The sequence below is a fragment of the Aulonocara sp. 'chitande type north' Nkhata Bay genome, linkage group LG20, assembly GCF_057382095.1.
Source record: "Aulonocara sp. 'chitande type north' Nkhata Bay isolate Kocher_YH1m ecotype deep benthic linkage group LG20, A_spYH_male_GT1.1, whole genome shotgun sequence".
NCBI lineage: Eukaryota > Metazoa > Chordata > Actinopteri > Cichliformes > Cichlidae > Aulonocara > Aulonocara sp. 'chitande type north' Nkhata Bay.
The window spans coordinates 12,784,380-12,806,274 of NC_141363.1; the positions used below are offsets into that span (position 1 = coordinate 12,784,380).

General features: G+C 39.7%; 1 protein-coding gene across 3 annotated transcripts in view; it reads left to right on the forward strand.

Annotated features, from left to right (window-relative positions):
• The window catches only part of hdac7a (histone deacetylase 7a), a 75,933-nt gene that overhangs the window by 38,575 nt on the left and 15,463 nt on the right, over window positions 1-21,895 (forward strand). For all 3 annotated transcript variants that reach the window (XM_086278576.1, XM_086278574.1, XM_086278575.1), the window contains exons 3-9: window positions 17,296-17,489; window positions 17,628-17,718; window positions 18,364-18,484; window positions 18,656-18,750; window positions 19,265-19,387; window positions 19,624-19,733; window positions 20,333-20,434. In XM_086278576.1, the coding sequence (XP_086134702.1) occupies window positions 17,343-17,489; window positions 17,628-17,718; window positions 18,364-18,484; window positions 18,656-18,750; window positions 19,265-19,387; window positions 19,624-19,733; window positions 20,333-20,434 (789 nt within the window). In that variant the 5' untranslated portion in view covers window positions 17,296-17,342. The remainder of the gene's footprint in view (window positions 1-17,295; window positions 17,490-17,627; window positions 17,719-18,363; window positions 18,485-18,655; window positions 18,751-19,264; window positions 19,388-19,623; window positions 19,734-20,332; window positions 20,435-21,895) is intronic.

Below are 21,895 nucleotides of genomic sequence, written 5' to 3' on the forward strand. Positions count from 1 at the left end.
TCTCAGGCCTTTACTCTATGGATCGCTAAATGGAGTAACTCCAACAGTCATGCAGTGGAGATCACATATCCTAGTTGTGGTTTCCAGCCACATTGGTCAGCTGATCTGGGCACTGTGTTTCTTTTAGTTACCGGTTCCTGTTGAATTAAAGACTCAACTGGAGGAAAGTTGATAAGCAACAATCAATCAATCATTACCTCTAATGCTGGTAATCGTTCTCACTTATTTGTATATCTAAGTAACATGATTCCTATTGAAACATTTAATCAGCAGGTTTAGCCTTTTATTGAGTTGATATATCACTAGAAGACTGTAATGTTGCAGCTGCTAGACTGTTTATTTAGAGCTTAATTGTGCTCCTTCTTGAATTTCCAGTTTGCGCTTTGGCACCCAAATAGCATTAGGTCATTCATCCTCTGCAGCTGCAAATTCAAAAACGTACTGACATTTTGTACTAATGAACAACATATACATTAAGGTGATTTTGAACTCTAATACCCATTAAAGCCAAATGGGAGTGCAGACACAAGCTGTTCAGTAGTCGAGGTAGTAATGGTTGTAACAGTAGACGGCGTTGGAGGTTTGGCGGCTATTTTTGACCTGCTGAACAAATGGCTCAATTGTCCTGCCTCGAGGTGCATGAAATCACTTGATATGTCAGGGGTAATGTTATATAATACTCTCCAAGGGGGGCTCACAGGACTGTGTTTGTGTGTGGTGCAGTTGTCTACTTTTTATTTCATTTTAGAGCGTGTGTGTGTGAGTTTTTCTGTGTCTGTGTGACAGGCTGCACATATTTAAAATATTTTCTTGCAAGGGGACTGAGAGACTGTAAGAGTGTGCGCTGTGGCTTGAGGTAAGAGTGTCCTCAACATTTTATTACTGTGTCAAATCAATTCACGTTGCATTAACCTTTGAGCTAAAATCTTTTTGCTGTGGTCTGCTGGGTAACTGGTCTCTTATTGGCCTCCAGCCTCACTCTGATACCTCCCCCTCCCATTTCTCTCTCACTTCCATGCACACAGCCGTGTACATGCCGAGGCACGTAATTCGGATTAAATTTACTGAAGTCAATGGAATTCTTTCTTCTAAGGATTTATTCCTGTGGCATTCAGGGTATAAAAAATCCCGAAACACTCAATTTTCACCTCAGTTACAGCAACTGTGCCAGACGAGAAGCCCTGGATCTAAATCTGTTTCTGAGTTCCAAACTTTAAGGAAGCTGGGGTTGTTCCCGTTTCCCACTATTGGTGAGAAACAAATACACGGAAAGTAAGATGTCCTAGCTTTAATTAGTATCCTCTTCTTTTTTTGTTTTATCTTTCCCTCACTACCAGTGGCTGGGTTTTGCTGGAGATTTCTTCCTGGTAAAAGGGAGTTTTTTCTTCCCACTGTTGCCTAGTGATTGTTTCTAGGGGATCATCTGATTGTTGGTGTTTTCTCCAGCTACTGTAGGCTCTTCACCTTGCAGTATAAAGCACCTTGAGGTGACTGTTGTTATGATTTGGTTCTATATACATGAACTTTCATTGAAATAAACTTGAATCAAAGGACACATTTTACTATTTGTGTACCATTTATTTTAAAGCTAATTTGCTTTTGTTTATACAATTAATACTTAAGTCACCGATCCTAAAATATTCAGGATCAGTGACCTTGTCTTTGTTCTTTTTTCTTTGAAATGGTTAGTTGCTGACTAAACATTACATATGTAGAAATAAAAATCAAGAACATTCATGTAACAGCCCTGAACAAAAAATAAATTTAGATGTTAACTGAAGCATTAAAGTTCTTTGGAGATACAGGTCCATCATTAATGCTAATCATCTTGCTCATAGATAATAAGTTAGCCTGATTCCTGATACTGTAGAAGCCACATATCAGTCACAAGTTCTCCGAACCAGATGATACCGTCTGACCTAAACAGCTCAACCAAGTCATGATTCAGCTCACACCGACTGATGCTGACCTCGGATCAGATGGCTTGTTGTAGGTGCGGATGTAATAGGATCTGACCGGACTCCTGACTTTACATGTGACTCCGTGTGTGTGTGTGTGTGTGTGTGTGTGTGTGTGTGTGTGTGTCTTGATTATCTTCAGTGACGTTTACAGCTTCAGGCTGATTTCTTTGTAATTGAATAGGAGAACTACACGATACAGGTTTATACAATGCCCATCTGTGGTCAGTGTGTCTGTCTGGGTGTGTGTTTCAGTATATGTAAGACAAGTTTCTGTGAGACACCCCTTTTCACCGAGGATGATGAAAACAAATAGTACTGCAACAGAGGTGAGAAGAGCTGCTGTGTAGTTTGAAATCTCCAGTAAACTAAAACCCGACACGTACAGGAGTTTTGGGCCCGAGGCAGATGCCTATTTTTAGAGAGTAAAACATTCCGATATTGAAGGGTAAAGTGAGGTTGTGCTGGAATTGCATTGAAAGGGGAAAACAATGGTGTTGCTGTTTGTTGACTTTCCAGAAATGTATTTCCCGAACTAGTTAGCAACTTAGGGCAAAGATGCCACTTGACTCCATACCACCATTTGCTCAGCTGTGATGCTTGCAGCTACATGTCCTGCAGGAAGTGCTGAGAGCCAGAGCTGCTCTGTGGCAAAAAGTATGGGATGGCTTTCTGCATTATGTAGTGACGTTTTTATATTGCACACCATAGACGTTACTGCTGTTATGTCTGTCATACCATCCAACAGCCAAAGAGGCAGGCGTCACATGTTACCAATCTCACAAAAATGAGTACAAAATCATCTACAAGTATTAGCTTTTTTTTCTTTTTTCTTTTTTTTTTGTCCAATGGGCAGAACAAACATCTGTTTATTTAAAGAAATCAAATGAAACCAGAAAATTTCCACATTTGATCTACTAAAATTAGAAAAAACAAAACAAAGAGACTTTCTTTTAAAAATATGATCAACCCTTGATTACCAAACAATTTCTCTTTTTGAACATCATCAACTTAATGTTTGGCCTCCATCTTTGTGTACGATTGAGAATGGAATTGGGTTTTTCCAGAATCAATGTTTTTTTTTCCTTTGTTAGATACGCGCATGTGTGTTTGTGTGTTCATCCCTGACCAGAGTGCAGAGCATGTGCAGGAATGTTAATGCCTTCTTCCTTTGTTATCTGTGCAGACGGCAGAGTGTGATGGTGCATATTCATGAAGCTGCTTTCCTGGAACATGTTAACTACTCCCATGAAATGAAGAGATTTAAATTTAAGAGAAGCAGATAGAGTAGAGCGATACTGTAGATTCGCTCTCTTCTCATTTTGTTTCTTTTCAGTTTTTTCCCAAATCCTATTTCACACATGTACTTTATTGTAGTTCATTAATGTTTTGCAGTTGCAACAGGCACCAAAGCTGGGTGCTCTGGCAGTCAGCCACTCCAGCATGTTATCACCGTTCCAAAAAATCTCCATGTGAACAGGTCACGCAGTCAAGCTTTGCATCTTGAAACCTGTTATAAAACAAGTAGAGGGGGAAACCAAAGTTGCGCCGATGTACACAGCATTTCAGCAGCGTTCATCAAGTAATTAAATTGGGAGTCTTTCTTTATCCTTCAGGAACGCTCATCAAACTTGTTTACGCTGAACTGGATGTTGATGTAAGTTTTGTCCGATTTTGCTGAGTTAAGTCAAACTACGTCTTCCATGCAAGACGGGCTGAGGCTTCAGCCAGATAAGCAGATATATTGTGTTGTTCTTATCAGCCAAAGGCCTTTGCTGCAGATTGTAGCCACCAATCTCACTACCACAGGCTTTTTTTCCCCCCAGATATGGCAACAGCCACAGGCTATCAGCATATCAGTCACCACTGTCATTTTGATGACTCACTGTTTTCACTTACAACCAGCAATATTAGTTTATTTTAAATAATCGTGCTTACAGTATCACACAATATTTGAGAGAAGAGATATGAGCAAGACACTTAAGGCATTATTATTTATTTCCCTTACCTGGCTCTGTGTTTAAGAAATGTGTGAATTCTGTGTTTTGTTTTGTTTTCCCCTTTTCTTCTGGCTTTTTATGGTGTGTGTGTGTGTGTGTGTGTGTGTGTGTGTGTGTGTGTGTGTGTGTGTGTGTGTGTGTGTGTGTGTGTGTGTGTGTGTGTGTGTGTGTGTGTGTGTGTGTGTGTGTGTGTGTGTGTGTGTGTGTGTGAGTGAGAGAAACGTGTATTATAAAAGATAAAGAGGGAGATCCCGTCGAGTGTGGTGTTTTTTTTTTTTTTGTTTTTTTTTGTTTTTTTTGTTGGGAAATGTGAAGAATGTGTTTGATGTGAAGGACAGCAGGAGTGTGAAGGAGAAAAGGAAAATGTATACAGATGTGCAACAGAACTGAAGTTGGATTGATCTCTAAAGTAGAGTTTGTGAAGATTAGTGCAATGAATTCTTAAAATTCTGTGAGAAATTACAGAAAAAAATGATTTAAAAAAAAAAAAAAAAAAGCAATTTGCTGTTCTCGTACTGTAAATGCAGATGGCATTGAGGGGAAAAATACTGGCCACAGTTGAGTAATCATTCAGGCTGCAAGGGAGTGTCATCCATTTATAGTTCACAACAGTTTGTGTTGGTGTGATGTAGGAACACTAAAACAGCAGTATAATGGCAATCAAACAGTTATTGTAGTGTAAAGTTTATATTTTATACCACATATTGCTGTGTTGTTTTTTTTTTGTTTTTTTTGGGGTTTTTTTATAGTAGAGAAACTGTAAAATAGCAGCTTAAAGACTAGAAATGCAGCTGCCGGTACTTTACTGTAATTTTACAGGAAATGTTATTCCTGTGTGGCTCAGCACACAACTTTTAAATGTAATCGTATTTTTTCGATGGTGAATAGTTTCCTCATGTTACACTGGGAACAGGAACATGCCCAACACAACCAGTGCTGCTTTTGGAAGGTGAGCAGCTGTATTTCATCAGCTGGAGAAGTGCCATTCAGCAAATAAACGGTCCTATTCCTGTCAAAGAAGGAACTCAGTTTCTTAAGTCTCCACATTACCCCAGTCTCGGAGTATAAGGATTTATTTCTTTTTCGTTTGTTTCATAGTTTAACCTCTGGTCTCCTGAAAAGTATGACACAAGGAAAAACCAAAGTGCCTGTATTGAGCAATGAAGGTGTCCGATGTCATACAAAGAAAAACTCAAAGAATCTGAGTTCGTGCAACACAAAGAGAACCTTTCCTCACCTGTGTTATGATTAACATGTTGCAATACCAACTTGGGCCTTAAGAACATTTGTCAGTCAGTCATAGTACTCATTTCCCAAGTTACAGTTCTTCTGTTTGTTGCAAAACAAAGCAAACACAAAAAGTATCACTTTCCCCGTGCTAGAAGAGTGTTTGGAGTAATATCTTAACCGACAGTATGTAAAACAGCAATGGGGAAAAATGGCAGACGATCTGGTGTCTTTTAATGTGTCACTGAGCTAGTGTGTGGCATTCAGCGGAATACAGGAAACGGAGATAATGTGGCTCTCTGAACCACGTCTGTGTCGACTGTTATTTGTCAAACAGGAGAGCACACCTGGTGTCACCTCTGTGACAGACGGAGGCATTCAGATGAGTGAGTTGTTTCCACCTTCAAGCAAATTATAATACTGGGTTAAGATAATTAAAAAAAAAAAAAAAAAAAAACCCCAAAGTGACAGAGATGCACTCTGTCAGAGTTTTTCTATCTGTGTGACCTGTATGTGAGTTATGTAAATGGGTGTATTGCTGGTATGCTGAGCTGGTGGAATCCCAAAGCACCTGTTTAGATGAATTGGAACAGGATGTAATGACTTAGATTCCTCACACGATGTTCATAAATCTCCAGATGGAAAAAGTGAAATGAGACAAATTTTAAAAACGTGTAATTAAAAATAAAGTGGCTTTTGTTTCAAATACCTTGCCCTTGACTCAGATTTGGAAATACTCGGTAATGACTCTGTTATGTCCTTAACTTTAAAACTGTTTCCATCTTCACTGTGATTCAGGAGGTGGAGCTCTTTCTGTCTGTTTGTCGAAGTCCCTTTTTCTAAAGACTGTCCCAGATGTATCATCATGTGAATGTAAAAGAAAGAATTACCATGTGTGGTATAAGAAAAATGCCATGTGGCAGATTAGGCTACTGAAATATATAAATTCAGTCAGGTTTAGGGCTAATTGGCGAACATTAAAACACAATATTGCTATGGTGAAAGTGGTAAACGCTGTAGCTGTATAACGTCATTGTAACTGTTGTTAGCTTGTGGTTGGTCCTGTCGAAGCTGCTAGTATAGTTTATTTGTAGACTTATTATTTCAGTGGCAGCTGGCTCTTATCTTATTTTTGGAAAAAAAATATAAAAATTGTGATGTTGCATAAACACGCTGATTACAGAGGCAATGAAAACTTCATTTTTGAACGATCAATAAATTATTCATCAGGCTGGTTTTTGTTTATATAAATAGAAGTCAAACCTCACACACTGAACCATTATCATCTCATTTTAATCCCACGCCAACTGTACGGGGGCTGGCAAACAGGATTCTTAGGTAACCTGCAATCTAAGTATTAAAGCGGGAAGAAAATCATGAATTATTTATTGATTTATTACAAAGTAGTTATGTATTGAGCTTGGCAAATGTTTTGGAGGAGGGTGAAACGAATCCAAGTGTGGATTTTTCCTGTCGTTCTCACATGAAGGCCTGCAGCCAGATATCTTTCAGAGGCTTGTGGATGATTTAGGTGCCTCTGGTGTCCTCACTTAACACTCGGTGATGTTTTCACTTCAGAGGGTCGTCCTCATTTTTGCTGTAACACATGCATACGGACACACACACTTGCATACACATAGCAGAGGGTAGTTCCTAAACTTGTTGACAGCCACACACACTAGCATTTACACTTGGATACTCCAACTATGCACCAGCAGAGCGAGATCATAAATATAGAAATATTTTGGCGACAGTTGTAGGCAGGGAGGCCCACACCCATACACGCGCACTTGTGCACACACGCACACACAAACCACAGTCTGGCCAGCTGCTCTGGGAAGACGAGGTTTTGAATGGGAGTGACAGCTGTGGATTCCTCTGGATGAAGGAGGGAGAAAGGGAGATAGTAGATAGGAAATGTGAGCAAGGAAGGGGGATCAGTTGCTGAAGGAATGAGCGAGTGAGAAGAAGTGGTGGAAAAGGAGAGCGGGAATGACAAAGAAAAACACAGATGAATGAAAACCCGTGGGGTGCATCAGAATTCCTTTTTCCTCAACGAACTCCCTGCAAATTGAACCGCACTCTATGGAGCAGAGTAATATCAAAGCTGATCAATATAACCTACCCATGGCCCTAAAAAGTATCCTAGTATCAATATGTGTCTCATTTTAAAATAAATGTATTATTTCAGGTTTGAAAAAGATTAAATAATGAGATGTAAACATGTCCTGGCAGCAGTTAACTTTTTGATGTAGCACACAGTTGAGTTGGTACTCTTAGAGAGAACAAAGAAACACAGAGCGTTCCCAGAGTAAAGAGCATGTGATTCTAACTGTCAGTACCAGACTATTTATAAAGATCCTGTGTTGCACAAGGCTGATTTAGCAACTTCGTGGATTTTTCTTTTTTTGTGAATACACCCCCATGTCTTGTGCTTTTTACTCTGTTTGATTAGCTGTAGTAACAGCTATTGCAAATACAGATTTTGTCATTTAGCATTTAGTACAGAGCAACAATAGTAATTGTTGCTCTGTACTAAATGCTAAATGACAAAATCTGTATTTGCAATAGGTTTTCTGAGTCCCTCCCCCAGTGACTTGGATCTTTCCTTGTAAGACGCTTCGTAAGAACCTAAAAGTCAAGATGAACAAATCATTCTTCTTTTCTTCCTTTCCAAAAATGGAAAAGAAGAAAAAATTAACAGTGTAATCAGGTGTCGCCATGGCCGACAGACAAAACAAACAGCTCCACCTGTGGAAACCAGGAAGGAATTGAACAATCCATTGAAAAAGATGTCGAATTGCTGTGACCAGTTTGCCCCATAGTGGCACTTCTCCCCCGCAAAAAAAAAAGTTATAGTAAGCTTTACAGCTGAGATTTTTATTTTTTTTTAATATGCTGTTTAAAAAATTTGTTTTAGTCATTCCTGTAACATGTGTTTTGTTAACATGTACTGACAACAGTGGAAAAAATTTCTTGCACCACTCCTGCTTCCTAAAAATTAGCTGAGATAATGTCCTAAAAAGCCAAAGTATTCCTTGAGTAGTGGAAAAACTAAATGTCCTGGTCAAGTAGCACTGCAAAGTTCTTGAACTCTTTAAGCTGTGTCTGAGCCTATTTAGTACTACAAACAATTGAAATGGATGAAACACAACTTATCTGGGCTGTCAATAGCTGACTTAGTAGTTTTCCATGTGCCTATAACGTGTGTGTTCATTACATTAGTCTGTTGCCTTCAGGGCCAGTGTTAGTCATTAATCTGAGTCGTTAATGGATGTCAGACTCTCGGCTCATCGTGAACAGAAATGGCGATTTGAACCGATCGGGCGATAGTGTCCGACAAAGAGGCCTTCAGAGAAAGCAGTGTTATTCTAATGAGAAACTTTCCAGCTGTAGGGCTCAAGGGCACTGTGGCAGCGTCAGCGTCACAACAACAGCAGGGGGAGGAGGAGAGGGGAGGAAATGGGAGTCTAAACTGAGCTCTTAAACAGGAAGCCACCCTGGTTCTCTCATTGTTGTGTTTTTATAGACTCGACTTCCTGCTGACATGACCGCCCCCGTTACCATGGTTGCAATCCATGTTGTTTATGGGATGGACTTCAAAGATCCCCTGGTGGCAAGACACTAACGGTCACTGCTGTGTCAAGAGTGTGATGCGGAAAATGTGTAGTGTGTTTGTGGGGCTGAAATATGCTTTTAGTTGTACAGAGGTGTGCGCTCGTGAGGATTTAGAACGCTTCCTTTAGTGTTACTACAGATGTGAGTTATCACTTAATTTATGTAGTTCAGATTTTATTTGTTATACTTACTATACTAATTATGATATTCTTAGGACTGTTTTGCTCCAGGTGAGTGAGGGAGTGTGAGCAAAATGATGAAATGAACAGTCTGGTGTCAGAGAGATTCGCCAAATAGAGGCAGAGAGAGGGAGGGAGGAAAGAAAGAGAAGGAGTTAAAGAAAAAAAAAGAGGATGTGGCCGACAGTAAAAGATGACTGGAGGGGAGTGGAGCTCTCTGTCTAATTATAGATCCTGCTGTGAGTTGGCTGAGGCAGAAGTGCTACTGGGGCTTTCACATTGCCGGATATTTACAAGACAAACACGGGTATGTGCCACTGACTTTTTTTATTGTTACTTCCATGTGTGTACTTGTGCATGCGACAGTTTGGTTTTTTTTTAAGAGAGAGTACGGTGAGGGAAAACTTGTACGAAATTCACTGGATACCGCGCACTAGAACCCTGCTGTGATGTGTGCGTCTGAGAGTGTGATGACTGACCTCAATCAGCCCAGCTTGTGTATTAAAGAGAGCGGTGCAGAAAGTTAAAGAGCTTCTTTCTTGCGTTGTTTAATTCTCAGCCCTGTGTCTCACTTTTCTTTGATACTGCACTACTGTGCTTCGACAGTTACTACTAAACTTTTTTTAACAGCGGCAGCACAGTTTACGTGTGTGTGTGTGTGTGTGTGTGTGTGTGTGTGTGTGTGTGTGTGTGTGTGTGTGTGCTCTTGCTGATCTCACACACAGCAGCACTGGATGTTTATGGAAACTCGTTGAGGACTTGGGAAACTGGACCCTCAGTGCATTATACATCAACCTTCTTCTATTACACACACACACACACGTATACTGACATAACCACACACTTGCAGTCCCATCTGTTTGTTACACACACACACATGCACACACACCTTTTATACACTTAAATGGTTTTGGGATGACTGCTCTGGTTGTTTGCACGTGCCAGCGGTTCCTGTGAGGGAATGGTGGCAATATTAATCGAATGAAATCAATCAACATGTGAGATTTTTAGCGTTTACTTCAACTTCCATGTGCCCGCAATACTATGCAGTAAAACCTGCCTTTGACATAGTTTTCTGCTGCTATTATCGATGGATGGTTCTGGTTGAGTCAGCAACATAGAGGAAGGTTTAAAATGCACTTCCAGCATAAAGTTCAGATTTTTGGTTTGGCAAATAAGGAAGTGAGAAGTAGTAGAATTTCAGGAATATACGTTGCACGAGTGTGCAATTTAGCATCGAGGGAATTTCTAGTAGTAGCCTAGTATAGATCAAAAGTCACGCTGCTAAGTGCTGTCATTTGCCAGATTTACATTGCATCAGAAAATGGTGACATAAAGTTTCATAAAGCCACTTCTATTTGTGTCAATATGTGGCTTCAAGAGCTGACCATTTCTCATCCTGCTTCCGATAACTGCTGCAGTGTGTTATTTTAGTTTAGTTTTTGCAGATTATAAGAAGCTGCTTACTTAAGAAGAGCCAGGCTTAAACCCCATGGGTCTGATCGTGCATTTGTTTGCTTTGGATGAAACTGGAACTGTTTTCCTTGGCAAAGCGCTCCAAAGACATGCTGCAGGCTTGGATCAGGAATTCTATGGAGCAAGTATTCACGCGCACATCCTCAAATACCATCACACTAAGCGCACAATGGTTTGACAGGTGTTCAGAGTGTGTGCGCGATCATATTTGACTCCACATTATAAACACAGGTGGATTCTTCTATTACATAAGCTTGAAAAAGCACTGTAATAACATGGATGAATGCCGTCTCAGGCTTAAAGAGAAAGACTCGAAAATCGGAGTCAAAAGGCAGCCTTCTTTCAGATTTGATTTGATTTGATCTCTGAATGTCGTTGAACCTCTGTTAACTGTGCTTATTCTTTCCTTCATCTGAAAGGTCCTAATTTGCATTGGAGTCTTTTTTTGTGCCTGCAGCTCAACAGATACCTTGCGGTAATGACATTTTTATCTTCTGAAATTAGCTGGTGCCTCTAAAAGGTGTAGTGTGATTTAGACACACACGCATGCAGCAGAGAGAAAAGAGAAGGAGTTCTAACTATATTTGGATGTGTGACAAGACACAAAGTGGTTGTGTGCTCTCTTGATTGTTGACTTTATAGTGAGTGGTTCTCACTTGTGGCACTATTCTGGCTGTCAGCTCTCAGTGAGTGAGAATAACTCGCCTTATCTACACGGTGTTAAAGAGAGGGGACCTCTTCACCTTTCTTGTCTGCTTGTACTTTTTTCGTTTTGTTTTGGGGTTGTTTTTTTTTCTTTCCAGTGTTCCTCAGTTTTATTGCAGCGGCTTTTTCTCTCTCGCCCCATTTTCCACTCCACAAGATGGTTTTGAGGAAGAAAGGGAGAGAGGAAAATACCAAGCGAGGGAGAGAACGAGAGAGAGGCCTTTGCATATCCTTGTCTTACCTGTAAAACCAGTCCAGACTGAGCTGTACACCAGTACAGAATAAAAGAATAGAAGAAGGGAGGACTCAGATGTAAGGGATTACCCAAAATCACTTGCTGTGGGAAGGACTCCTTGTCTCTCTCTATCAGTCACACACATCTGGACGCACCCATTTGAATTTCATGTTGTCTTCATTGAGGACATGCACCTAATCTACATAATCTGCCTGATAATTCAGCACATTCCCAACGGTTTCTGCAACTAGGCGAGCAGTATCGTACTGCACCCTTGGTAATTTTCATAATGACACACTGACACTCCCACACGTTCTCACTCGCACAAACACACTCACTGAATGTAAACCTCTCAGTTGAATTTGTCTGTCTTTGTTTCACAAAGAGCTTAGCTGTGTGTCACCGTTAAATCCAAATTTCAAAATAAAACGTAACCTATTACAGTGTTAGGTATGTTGAAGTTTTAATCTTGGCAACAAGAAGTCTTGGAGTTCTGTGCACATTTAAACACACAGAGTAGTTACTTTGTTACCCTTGACTGGAAGATGTGGGCACCGTTTTGTTTTAGTATAAAAGTCTGCCGATGCTGAATGCACGACCACGTTGTTTTCTGAATGTTGGTCTCAGATTTAGTGTAAGGCTAAAAAAAAAACACATTAACAAGAAGCACAGCTCACTCTCTGGGCAGTATTTACTGTTAAGGAAACAGTACTATCGTTTATATATATATATATATATATATATATATATATATATATATATATATATATATATATATATATATATATATATATATATATATATATATATATATATATATATATATATGTATGTATGTATGTGTGTGTGTGTGTGTGTGTGTGTGTGTGTGTGTCACTGGACATAAATAACTTGACCTTATTATATAGTATTTTACTACTTCAGTATATTTCCAAATAATTAGACAGCACATTCTCTCTCTTGACTGTACTTCCTTTAGTGATATAACATATTTTTGGGGTCAGCTATTAAAAATCATAGTTATCAGGCTTTCAGTAAACATTTTTCTCAAATAAATCATTAAGTCGACCTTGAAGACTTTGATGGATGAAAGTCATATTTTAATGGATAGTTAAGATGACCCCGCCCTACACCCCAGAATTCTTTCCAAACTGTCATGTTTACACACAGAAAGAATGGCACACACACAATTACCACGCATTACCAAAAACATAACCTCTTTGGTACTCCTCCGGAACTTTGGGACAAATAAATACATAAAACCCATCAAGTTCCAAATGCAGTGGGGGTTTTAAAATAAATTTAAAATTAGTTTCTCAACTTTCTTTGGCTTTCATGAGTATCATGTTACTAATGCTCGAAAAAGGACCTATTGCTTAAATGTATGTGTGCATGATATGCATGTTATTTTAGCACATGCATTCCCAGCTCTATTTGCAGAAAATAGCTGTGCTTTTTAAATAAAATCAACATGCAATCATAAGCACAAGGCCAAGATTTGTTATTTCTATCTGAGTGCAACATGCAGATGTAATGAAGTGTAACATAATGCCATTCTTTAAGGGAACTGAAAACACCAGAGCCTCGTATTACTGGGAGAGGCCCCAGAGAGAGAGACTTTGAATGATTTAAATGTGCCTGCAGAAGTTAAACCACTACATGGTGTCTAGCCTTAAAGTCATGTTGGCTTCATGGGCAGCTCATGAGGCATTCAACCAGGATGACTACTGAGTCCTATCCGGTTGTTCAGTCTGACGTCACTAGCCGTGTCTGGGTCTAAACTCCGCTGCAGGTCCATATATCAAACGATCACTGTGGCATTACTGAGAGTTGAAAAACTGTCTAAAGTCTTTCATCTTTAATAAAATGATCAGCGTTCTGCTCTACCAGGTGTAACAATTGAGTTTAACATCCAGGCATCCATGAAAACGGAATTTATGACATTTAACGGAGTTAGAAGTTAGCAGGGAGTTAGCTCGCTAGCTTCTATCTAAATACAATATAGCATGTCCTGACTGCGGGGTTTTGGAAACAAATTAAAACGTACAGCTCTGTTATCACTTCCAGCATAAATGAAGACAGAAAACTAAACAGCAGTGACGTTTGTAGGGTGACTGAAGTTGGGCTAGCTGGTATATAATGATGTGCTGCGTGACCGCTAGCGACACAGCTACGTTAGCATAATATAAACAAGCTAACTTTTTTTTCCACTCGATAAAAGTTACCGTGAGTGTTCTCGGTGGTCAGGAACAAATGTAATCGCATGGCAGGATGCTGTAAAAGGACCAAACTTCAGCCAGGAGAACAACTGAGATAATCCATCCACAATACGAGGTTAGTCATTCATATACTGCTGCATGGGCTGGGCTGTAGTTACATCCTAAGGTTTTAAAAACTGAGCTTAAATAAATGATTAGCGGTAATAAAAGCCGAGGGAGGTCAACAGTGATCACTGACTGTTTTAGGAGCTTTTTGAGATCAAATAGAAGAAAATACATAACATTAAACATGTTAACAACACAAAAGCCATATTAAACGCAGACTACTTTAGACCCGGAAGTAGGATTCGTCGCGTCATCACTGAACAACCGGATACTCCAATGTAAGCACATCACAATACTAGAAATGCAGTAGTTTGTACCAAAACCAGTATAATTACACGATTTTCAACCCCCCGAAATACAAAAACAAAATGATTGTCCTGTGTTTAAATAATTACTAGCAAATGTTTATATCTTGTTAAAGGACAAAGACCAGATATTAGGATGGTTGCGTTTACTTTGGGTCTTCATTCACAGTGAGGTTCCACGCTAACGGCATGTCAGTGCGAGGCTGTGAGTGTGTGTGTCCTGCACTCCCGTTCACATGGGCTTACCGGACAATGTCTGGTCAGGGTCAAGAGTGCTGGAAATCAACTGATTCCAGTCCCCTGGTCAGTCTAGTTTGAATGCAGAGTAACATGTAACAGACGTTCCTTAGAGGTCTGCTGGATATCAACAGTGTCAAATAAAGTTATAGCTTGGTACACAGATTACACATCAGGGAGTAACAAGTTTATAAAAAACTTTTTTACATTGTATTCTGCTGAGATAATTGCGCTCTACTGCCAAGTGATTTCATGTTTTGTAAGTTCTTCATAAAGACAAGCAAGTTTAGCAACATTTGGCAGTAATGAGGATTTTTCCAAACTCTTGAAATTAATAAGAGAAAGCTGTTTTGTGTGTGTGTGTGTGTGTGTGTGTGTGTGTGTGTGTGTGTGTGTGTGTAGGTCAGCATTTCATGGACATCTTCGTTGTGTTTTTTTTAATTTATTTTTTTGTTTTTAATTTATTTTTTTTGACAACTAACTAGAAGTTGCAGGTGACATCACTGGGTTACTCTAGAAGAGAGATTGTGGTTTCCCTGTAGAAACAAAGACGTCTATGTAGGTAAATGTTGGAATAGAGTGCCATTTGCTATTTATAACTCAGGAGAGCAGGGTGACAGACACTGGTGTGTGTGTGTGTGTGTGTGTGTGTGTGTGTGTGTGTGTGTGTGTGTGTGTGTGTGTGTGTGTGTGTGTGTGTGTGTACTGTGCCAGCCTTTGTTTCCTTGCACGAGCATGTTCTCCTCTACATTTCCTCAGAATAATGACGTTATTATTCTGTGTTGTCATTAAAGAAAATATGTGTGCATAGCCGCCTGTGTCTTTGTGAATGTGTGTGTTTGCCAAGGGATTTCTATTATTCCAGCCACGGCCGGCATTCGGGATGTCTTTCTGCATTTGTAGCCTAATATGGAGGAAGAGTACTGACGATCTAATACAGTAGGTGAGGTTTAATGTTTGTTCTAGGAGACACAGCACTACTGACATCATCTGTCTTCTGTACTGTTGTGTTCATGCCCAGCCTTGTCGCAGATTGTAAAAATAGTCACCTTCTGAAGAAGTCCATGCACATTATGTAATTATTCACAATGAATAAATCATCCATTTACAAAGCGAATGATGATCAGCGTGAGATGCACAATGTCAACATGGTGCTTTAAATTTCCATCTTCAGTCATTCTGCGGTCACTGTAATAAACTTTTAAAAAGCATCAGCACAGCTTCTTGGCTTAACCAGATAGTTTTGTTGTAAAACTTTAGACTTCTGGCTCGGACGGAATTAAAAGTTCAGACAAAAAAAACAAGAAAAATCTTCCCTCCTTTATTTAAATCTTTTACATTTTCCAAGGCCAACTAAAGGGGCTGGATTGGCTGCTTTTAAAGGTGAGTTTCTGGCCCTCAGGCAGTTTGCTTGACGTTATGTGGTGCACATAAACATGAATGGTCCTGTATTTCATGAAGGGCAGCAAGATTTTGAAACTGAAAGTGTGTTTTCTGACTACATTGAGTATTTTTTTTCTTTCTTTAAACTCCTCTGTTAGGACTCGTGACTGAGGTAACCTACAAAATGTAGTAGCTGTCAGACATGCGGTAAAGGACTTCTTTTAACCTAAACCACAATCTTTTCTCAAACCTAACCAAACAGTGAGAGAAAAGGCAGCTTAAGTGTAAAAATATTTATTTTTATGATAGTGTGGGATTCGAGCTGCAGTCTCCTTGGTGAAAGCTGTTTGACTTACCTGACCACCACCGGCTCCTGGCTCGTAAGGTGGTCTTGTTTTTCAGACTGGAAGCAGATCGTTTTGTTTGCACGAATACAAATAAGATTAATTTTGGCGATTACTTTACAAATTCCCCTGAGACTGTGGCGTCTATTCATTTCCCTTCATGCCCATATCCAGTCAAGTGCTGCTATTGGCATCAGGCCAGGCCACGCTGTGAGTGACATTTACTTCACACTCTGCAGCCCGACATCTGAGCGGCACCCAAGATGATGTCATATGAAGTTATTTCATTGTGCTGTGTGTGTGCGTGCACGCGTGCGCGTGTTTGTGCACACATGCAAGTTTAAGCATTAGGCAGGTTTGTGCAATCGGTATTTACTCAAGCCTATTTTGTGTGCAGCTCGTGATTGTGTGTAAATGTTTTTTACCGTACGTGTGCCTGCTTGCTTTCGGAAAGCTTGTTTATGCGTGGGTGGTTATTCAAATGTGTGAATAAATAAACCGACATATGCAGGTGAATGTGTGTCACCTGCTGCAGCATTATCCACATGTGTGGTGAGATATATTTGAATACCTATATGTGCTTACAGCTCTGTCTCTTTTTTGGTTTGAGCCACTATATATTATTTTATTTATTTATTTATTTTTAGTCATGTGTAGACATTTGTGTCTGTGTGTGCCTCATGGACGGAAACCCCCCACCCCCAAGCTGTTCCCAAGCTGTTCCCTCCCTGGATCTTGTTTTTAGCACTGGGTGAGGCAATCTTTCCCATTGACTCAGCTGTGCGATGCAGATAATCCCAACAGCAAAAAGCATGGAAGTGTGTGTGTGTGTGTGTGTCTCGTGTGAGTGTTGGTAATGAAAGACCTACACAGATGCCATAAATGCTTCAGGAATGCTGTTTCTACTTGTTGTGTTTACATAAACCCAACTTTCTTGATTCCTGTGTCAGTTTCTTATTATTCCTTCACTTTGGGTCTTGGTGTACTGCATTGGGCATCAGCTTAGGTAGTTGCTGAAGAGCCTTTCATGCTTTCACTGCTGTAGTTTCAAATCCTGTTGTAATTTGTCCCAAGGTTCCTGAAAGCTATTTCAAGCACAGATCTAGAAGGCCCAAATAATTTTGTGCTTTTCCGTTTTTATTGTAAAGCAATTTATATAAAGCCTTCTTCATAGCGACTCCCATGTGCTCCTTGAAATCCTAAATGTTTGTTTTTTCAGCACTTCCCACAGAGCATCAACTGTTCCTCATTGAGGATTGGGCAAACTGTCTCTCTCTCTTCACTTTATCCTTGCCTTTTCCCAGATTCCTCAGTGGCAGTGGCAGTGTCGCGCACATCCTTGCTGTTTCCCATGGATCTCAGGGTGGGAGAGCGGGGGATGCGCCCTGGTTCGGACACGGTGCTCCTCACCCCGCTGCACCCGCCTTTACACCTTTCACCATTCTCCCCACAACCTCGCAGCTCCTTCTCCCAACAACAGCTTCACCAGCAAATCCGGGTAAGGGGGAAAAAACTGAGTAAAACCATAAAAGACTTCTTGGGAAAACTTGTGTACAATATATTTATTACACTGCAGTCTTACCTGACTTTTTGCTTTATAAATGTTGCTAATCTGTGTATGTGTTTGGTGGGGTAGTTTAATATGGAACAAAGGAGGCGAGAGCACGAACATCACGAGAAACAACAAGAGTTGCAGCAGCTAAAGCACAAAGACAAGAGTCAACAGAGTGAGTCCACACACACACACACACACACCCACACACAAAATTGGAAATTAAACTCTAACTTTGCTACTCTACAGGTCTCTACAAGACTCCAGCTAATATTTATTTATTTTTTTCACTTTTCATAAAACCATTTCCACAAATTTAAGAATAATTATGGCCCAGAGTACTAATCATGGCCAGAGAGGAAAGTCCCTGCAAGAGATCATCTTCATCTTTGCTACACAGTGTTTCTTCAATTGCAAAGCTGCTTTCTTTGAAGTGAGATCTAAATATAACCTGAAAAAGTGGAGATAAATATAGTTTTGCATCCAGGCACATAAAGTCCCTGGGTCAATATTGACTTGATCACTCCTAGCACCAGCTGCCACCTCGGTGTGCACACTTACACACAAGAATGGAAGCAAACATAGTCTCAGGCCTAACCGGTGACTTCACAGTGCATTGCACACAAATGCATCGACACTCGGAAGCATACATGCATGTATAGTATTTGCGTTTTATTTATGTATTTATTTCCTGCACAACTATGCAAATAATGTCTAGCTGTGAACACTGTGCTTTAGGCAGGGCTTGCTCCTCCCTTCATGCTGATACAGCTGGTAAATGTTTCTGTGGATTTGATTGGTTGCTGTGGCTGATTGACAGGCGCGGTGGCAAGTTCCTTAGTGAAACAGAAACTCCAGGAGGTGATTCTTAAGAAGCAGAAAAAGGCTGAGCTGGAAAGAACAAACGCTAACTCTCTGACTGCACCTCCTGTCCAATACAGGTAACGCAGCATGTGTGAACAAGCAGAACACTAAGTGTACAACACAGTCACATCATAATAATAGTGTTATTCTTTAAATGCACTTTATATCGTGAATTTGAAGTAAAGCTGTACCAGGTGTTTACATGAATGGCTTGATGTGTAATTGTTGTTATGTTGTGTTTTTTGCAGAAAGCTGGGCCCTGACCCTAGCATACCCACTCTTGTTTCCTCTTCAACGCAGCCCCCTCATGAGGGTCCAGAGGGCACGCCGCTGCGCAGAGCAGGTGAAACATTTGACGCAAAATCCTATTAAGGAGAAATCTGACGAATACATATCATGGCGGAAGCTATGAATTGACACTATAGGGAAGTGAAAGTGAGTTATGACGTGAAAGACCCGAAGACAGCCTGGTCATTTATCATTTATCATTCAAATAGCAAAGTGAAATATTTACTTCAGTTAGTTCTTTCAGAAGGGAAGAAATATTGCACTGCTCCTGACTTCATGCCAAAACCGGAGGAATCAAAATCTGTTTAAAAAAAAAAAATAAAAAAAAAATATATGTTTATTTTGAAAGGTTGTCTCCAACCTTTCTATCAAAAACTACTGAATAATCTTTACTCAGTCCAGAGAGTAAGAGTTCCTGTGGATTAAGTATTTGGTAACACTAACATTTTCCTGTTATGACACATTGTGAACATTTGGGATTTCATTACATGGAAATTGATTCATTTTCAGCTTTTGCAGTCAGCAAACAGCATGAAGTAATATTCCTTTGTTCATCTCTTATTCACTAGCGTCGGAGCCTAATCTGAAGGTGAAAAACAAGCTGAAGAAACACCTGAATACCCGCAAGAGTCCGCTCACCCGCAAAGACAGTGCCCCACCCACTGTCAAGCACAGAGTTCCTGATACACTGGGTAACCTTACAGACACACAAATGCAGCAATACATAAGAGCGCTGCATTATTGTAGCCGTAAGCTGTTCTCAATTATTACCGATGCGAGCAACGTTTTTCATTTGTTCATTTTTGTTTTTTTGCCTTGTTTGTTTGTTTTGTACATGATTGTTTGATTGATCTGCTGTGATGTGATTGAAACACAATCGAGCTTCATAGTCAAATATCAAACTCACCTTCTGTCTGTCTGTCTGCAGACTCGTCCCCGAGCAGCAGCAGCACTCCAGTCTCTGGCTGTAGCTCTCCTAACGACAGTCTGCCTAATGAGAATGGACTGCTGCCATCTGCAGGCGGTCTCTCTCATGAGGTTTGACAAGAAACACACACACACAGTGCTGTTGAGTCCTCTCAGTTTTACTGTATTAACTCTATCTAAGTTGACGTAATGATATTAAGTTATTTTCACACTTGTTTTAGTAAAATAGTAAAACAGGCATTTTGAGCAGGGTTAAAAAGTTGTTTTCCATGCATTGGCTGCTGCTGAGATGCTGGGTAATGATATGTTTAAATCCATAAGAGTATGGGAACACTGTTTGTCAGCTGTTTATACATAATTCATTTAATCATCAAAGTCAAAACAAAGCAACCTCTGTCACACCTGCTGCGAATGTCTGACTCATGATTTCCCAGTGTAGAGGCAGCTAGAGACAAAACATTAGCTTAGGTTTCATTAGACCATGCTGGTGTAGAGTAGCTCAAAACAGACTGAAATTATTCTAAATAATAACATTTTCAGTTATTATTAACAGTAGAAAATGTTAGACAGTATACCAGCTTTGGTTTAAAATGTGAAAATCAGTTTGTTTGTTTTTTTCACGTATGGTGTAGATTAGGAAAGTTTATTTTCATCAGCACAGTTTCAGTTGGATTTCAATTTTACATCATGTTTATGTTTGGTATTCTCAGGCCCAGAAACTGCTGCTCAGAGATGGTACTCTAGCTAACTTCACCATCCAGAGTCCCTCCACCCTGCCCACCATCACACTGGGACTACCGGCTAACTCGAGGGTAAAAACTGAACTCATTTCTTACCTCTGCCAAGAAAGTTATGTTTCTGGTAGCGTTTATGTGTGTGTGTGCGTGTCATTTTGTCATTCTGTCTGTAAACGCGACATCTCGAAAGCTTTTGGATGAATTCTGACTGAACTTTTTAGGGGTGTAGAGCAGTTTCATGTTAAACATCTGTTCAAGGTCAACTTGATTATTTGTTAATCAAAAAGTGACAAAAAGCCTTATAACATAGAAACTGTGATTGAAGTTTTAAATATCGTGACACATTTGACCTCTGACCTCACAATAGATTGATATGAAGGTGAAAAGTCATAATGCGATATAGAGCTATTTAAAACTATGTTTCTTAATTTCCTTGTGTGGGTGGGTTAGGGTTGGCTGTAGCTCAGGCGATGGAACTAATCTACTACTGGTAAGGTTCATGCTTTGATCCCTGGCTGCTCCAGACTGCTTGCCAAAGTATCCTTGGGCAAAATACTGAACCACATGTTGCTCTCTGATGCATCCATCAGAGTGTCGATGTGTGTGACTGTTAGCTAGAAAGCATAGGAAAAAAAGTGGTTTTATGATTGGATGTGAAGGGGTGACTAAGTCATGTTGTAGGTAGGAGTAGAAAAGCACTACATGAGAACCACTCCAGTTACCAGTTTGTATTGAAAACATATAGGCATACAGGGAATGTTATATAAGGATTCTAAATATCATATTAATTATTATGACTTTGTTATGTACATTAAGGTAAAAAAATTAATGTACACTGTTTCTGAATAAGGTTTTTTTTCCTTTGCTATTTATTGCTAAACATAAAAAAAAAACTTAACAGTAAAATGAATGCTATATATTTACTATATCCCAATATATTATAAACCGTATATTAAAAAGGATTTCAGCAAGGCAAATAACAAAAGCCTGTACTTTGTATTTGTTCTTATGGCACTCCAAACTTCTGAATGTAAAGAGAACAAAGAAAACAAAACAGATATATACAAAATACTTCACTGTGTCCTTGAAAGTAAAGGCTGCGCAGAGAGTGAGCTGATTTGGCGGAGGTTTGCACTATTAAATTTGTGTTATAATAAATTATCTAGACTCAAATCTGAGTGTTGAGATGACTGTGCAGTGCAGTCTGTAGTGTTACAATTAACCTAAGTCACATCACAGTGACTTCAAAATCTCTCTGAAGTGAATGAAATAATCTCTGTTTCACATATCCTGTTTTACAAAGGAAGTAAGTCAATTAAAGGAAGCTTGATTCTCAGGAGTTGCTGTTTCACTATGACCTGAAACTCTGGCTTTCTGACATTACAGCGTGATGAAATTAAAAGACACTTTAGGCGGTTATGTCACTTCCGCTTTACATCAGTGTCGTCAGAACTGATCAACACAGAAATGTTTGTCACAACGAAATGTGTGTTGTTATTTGTTGTCCTGTGAATTCATCCGTGTTGAACGTAAACT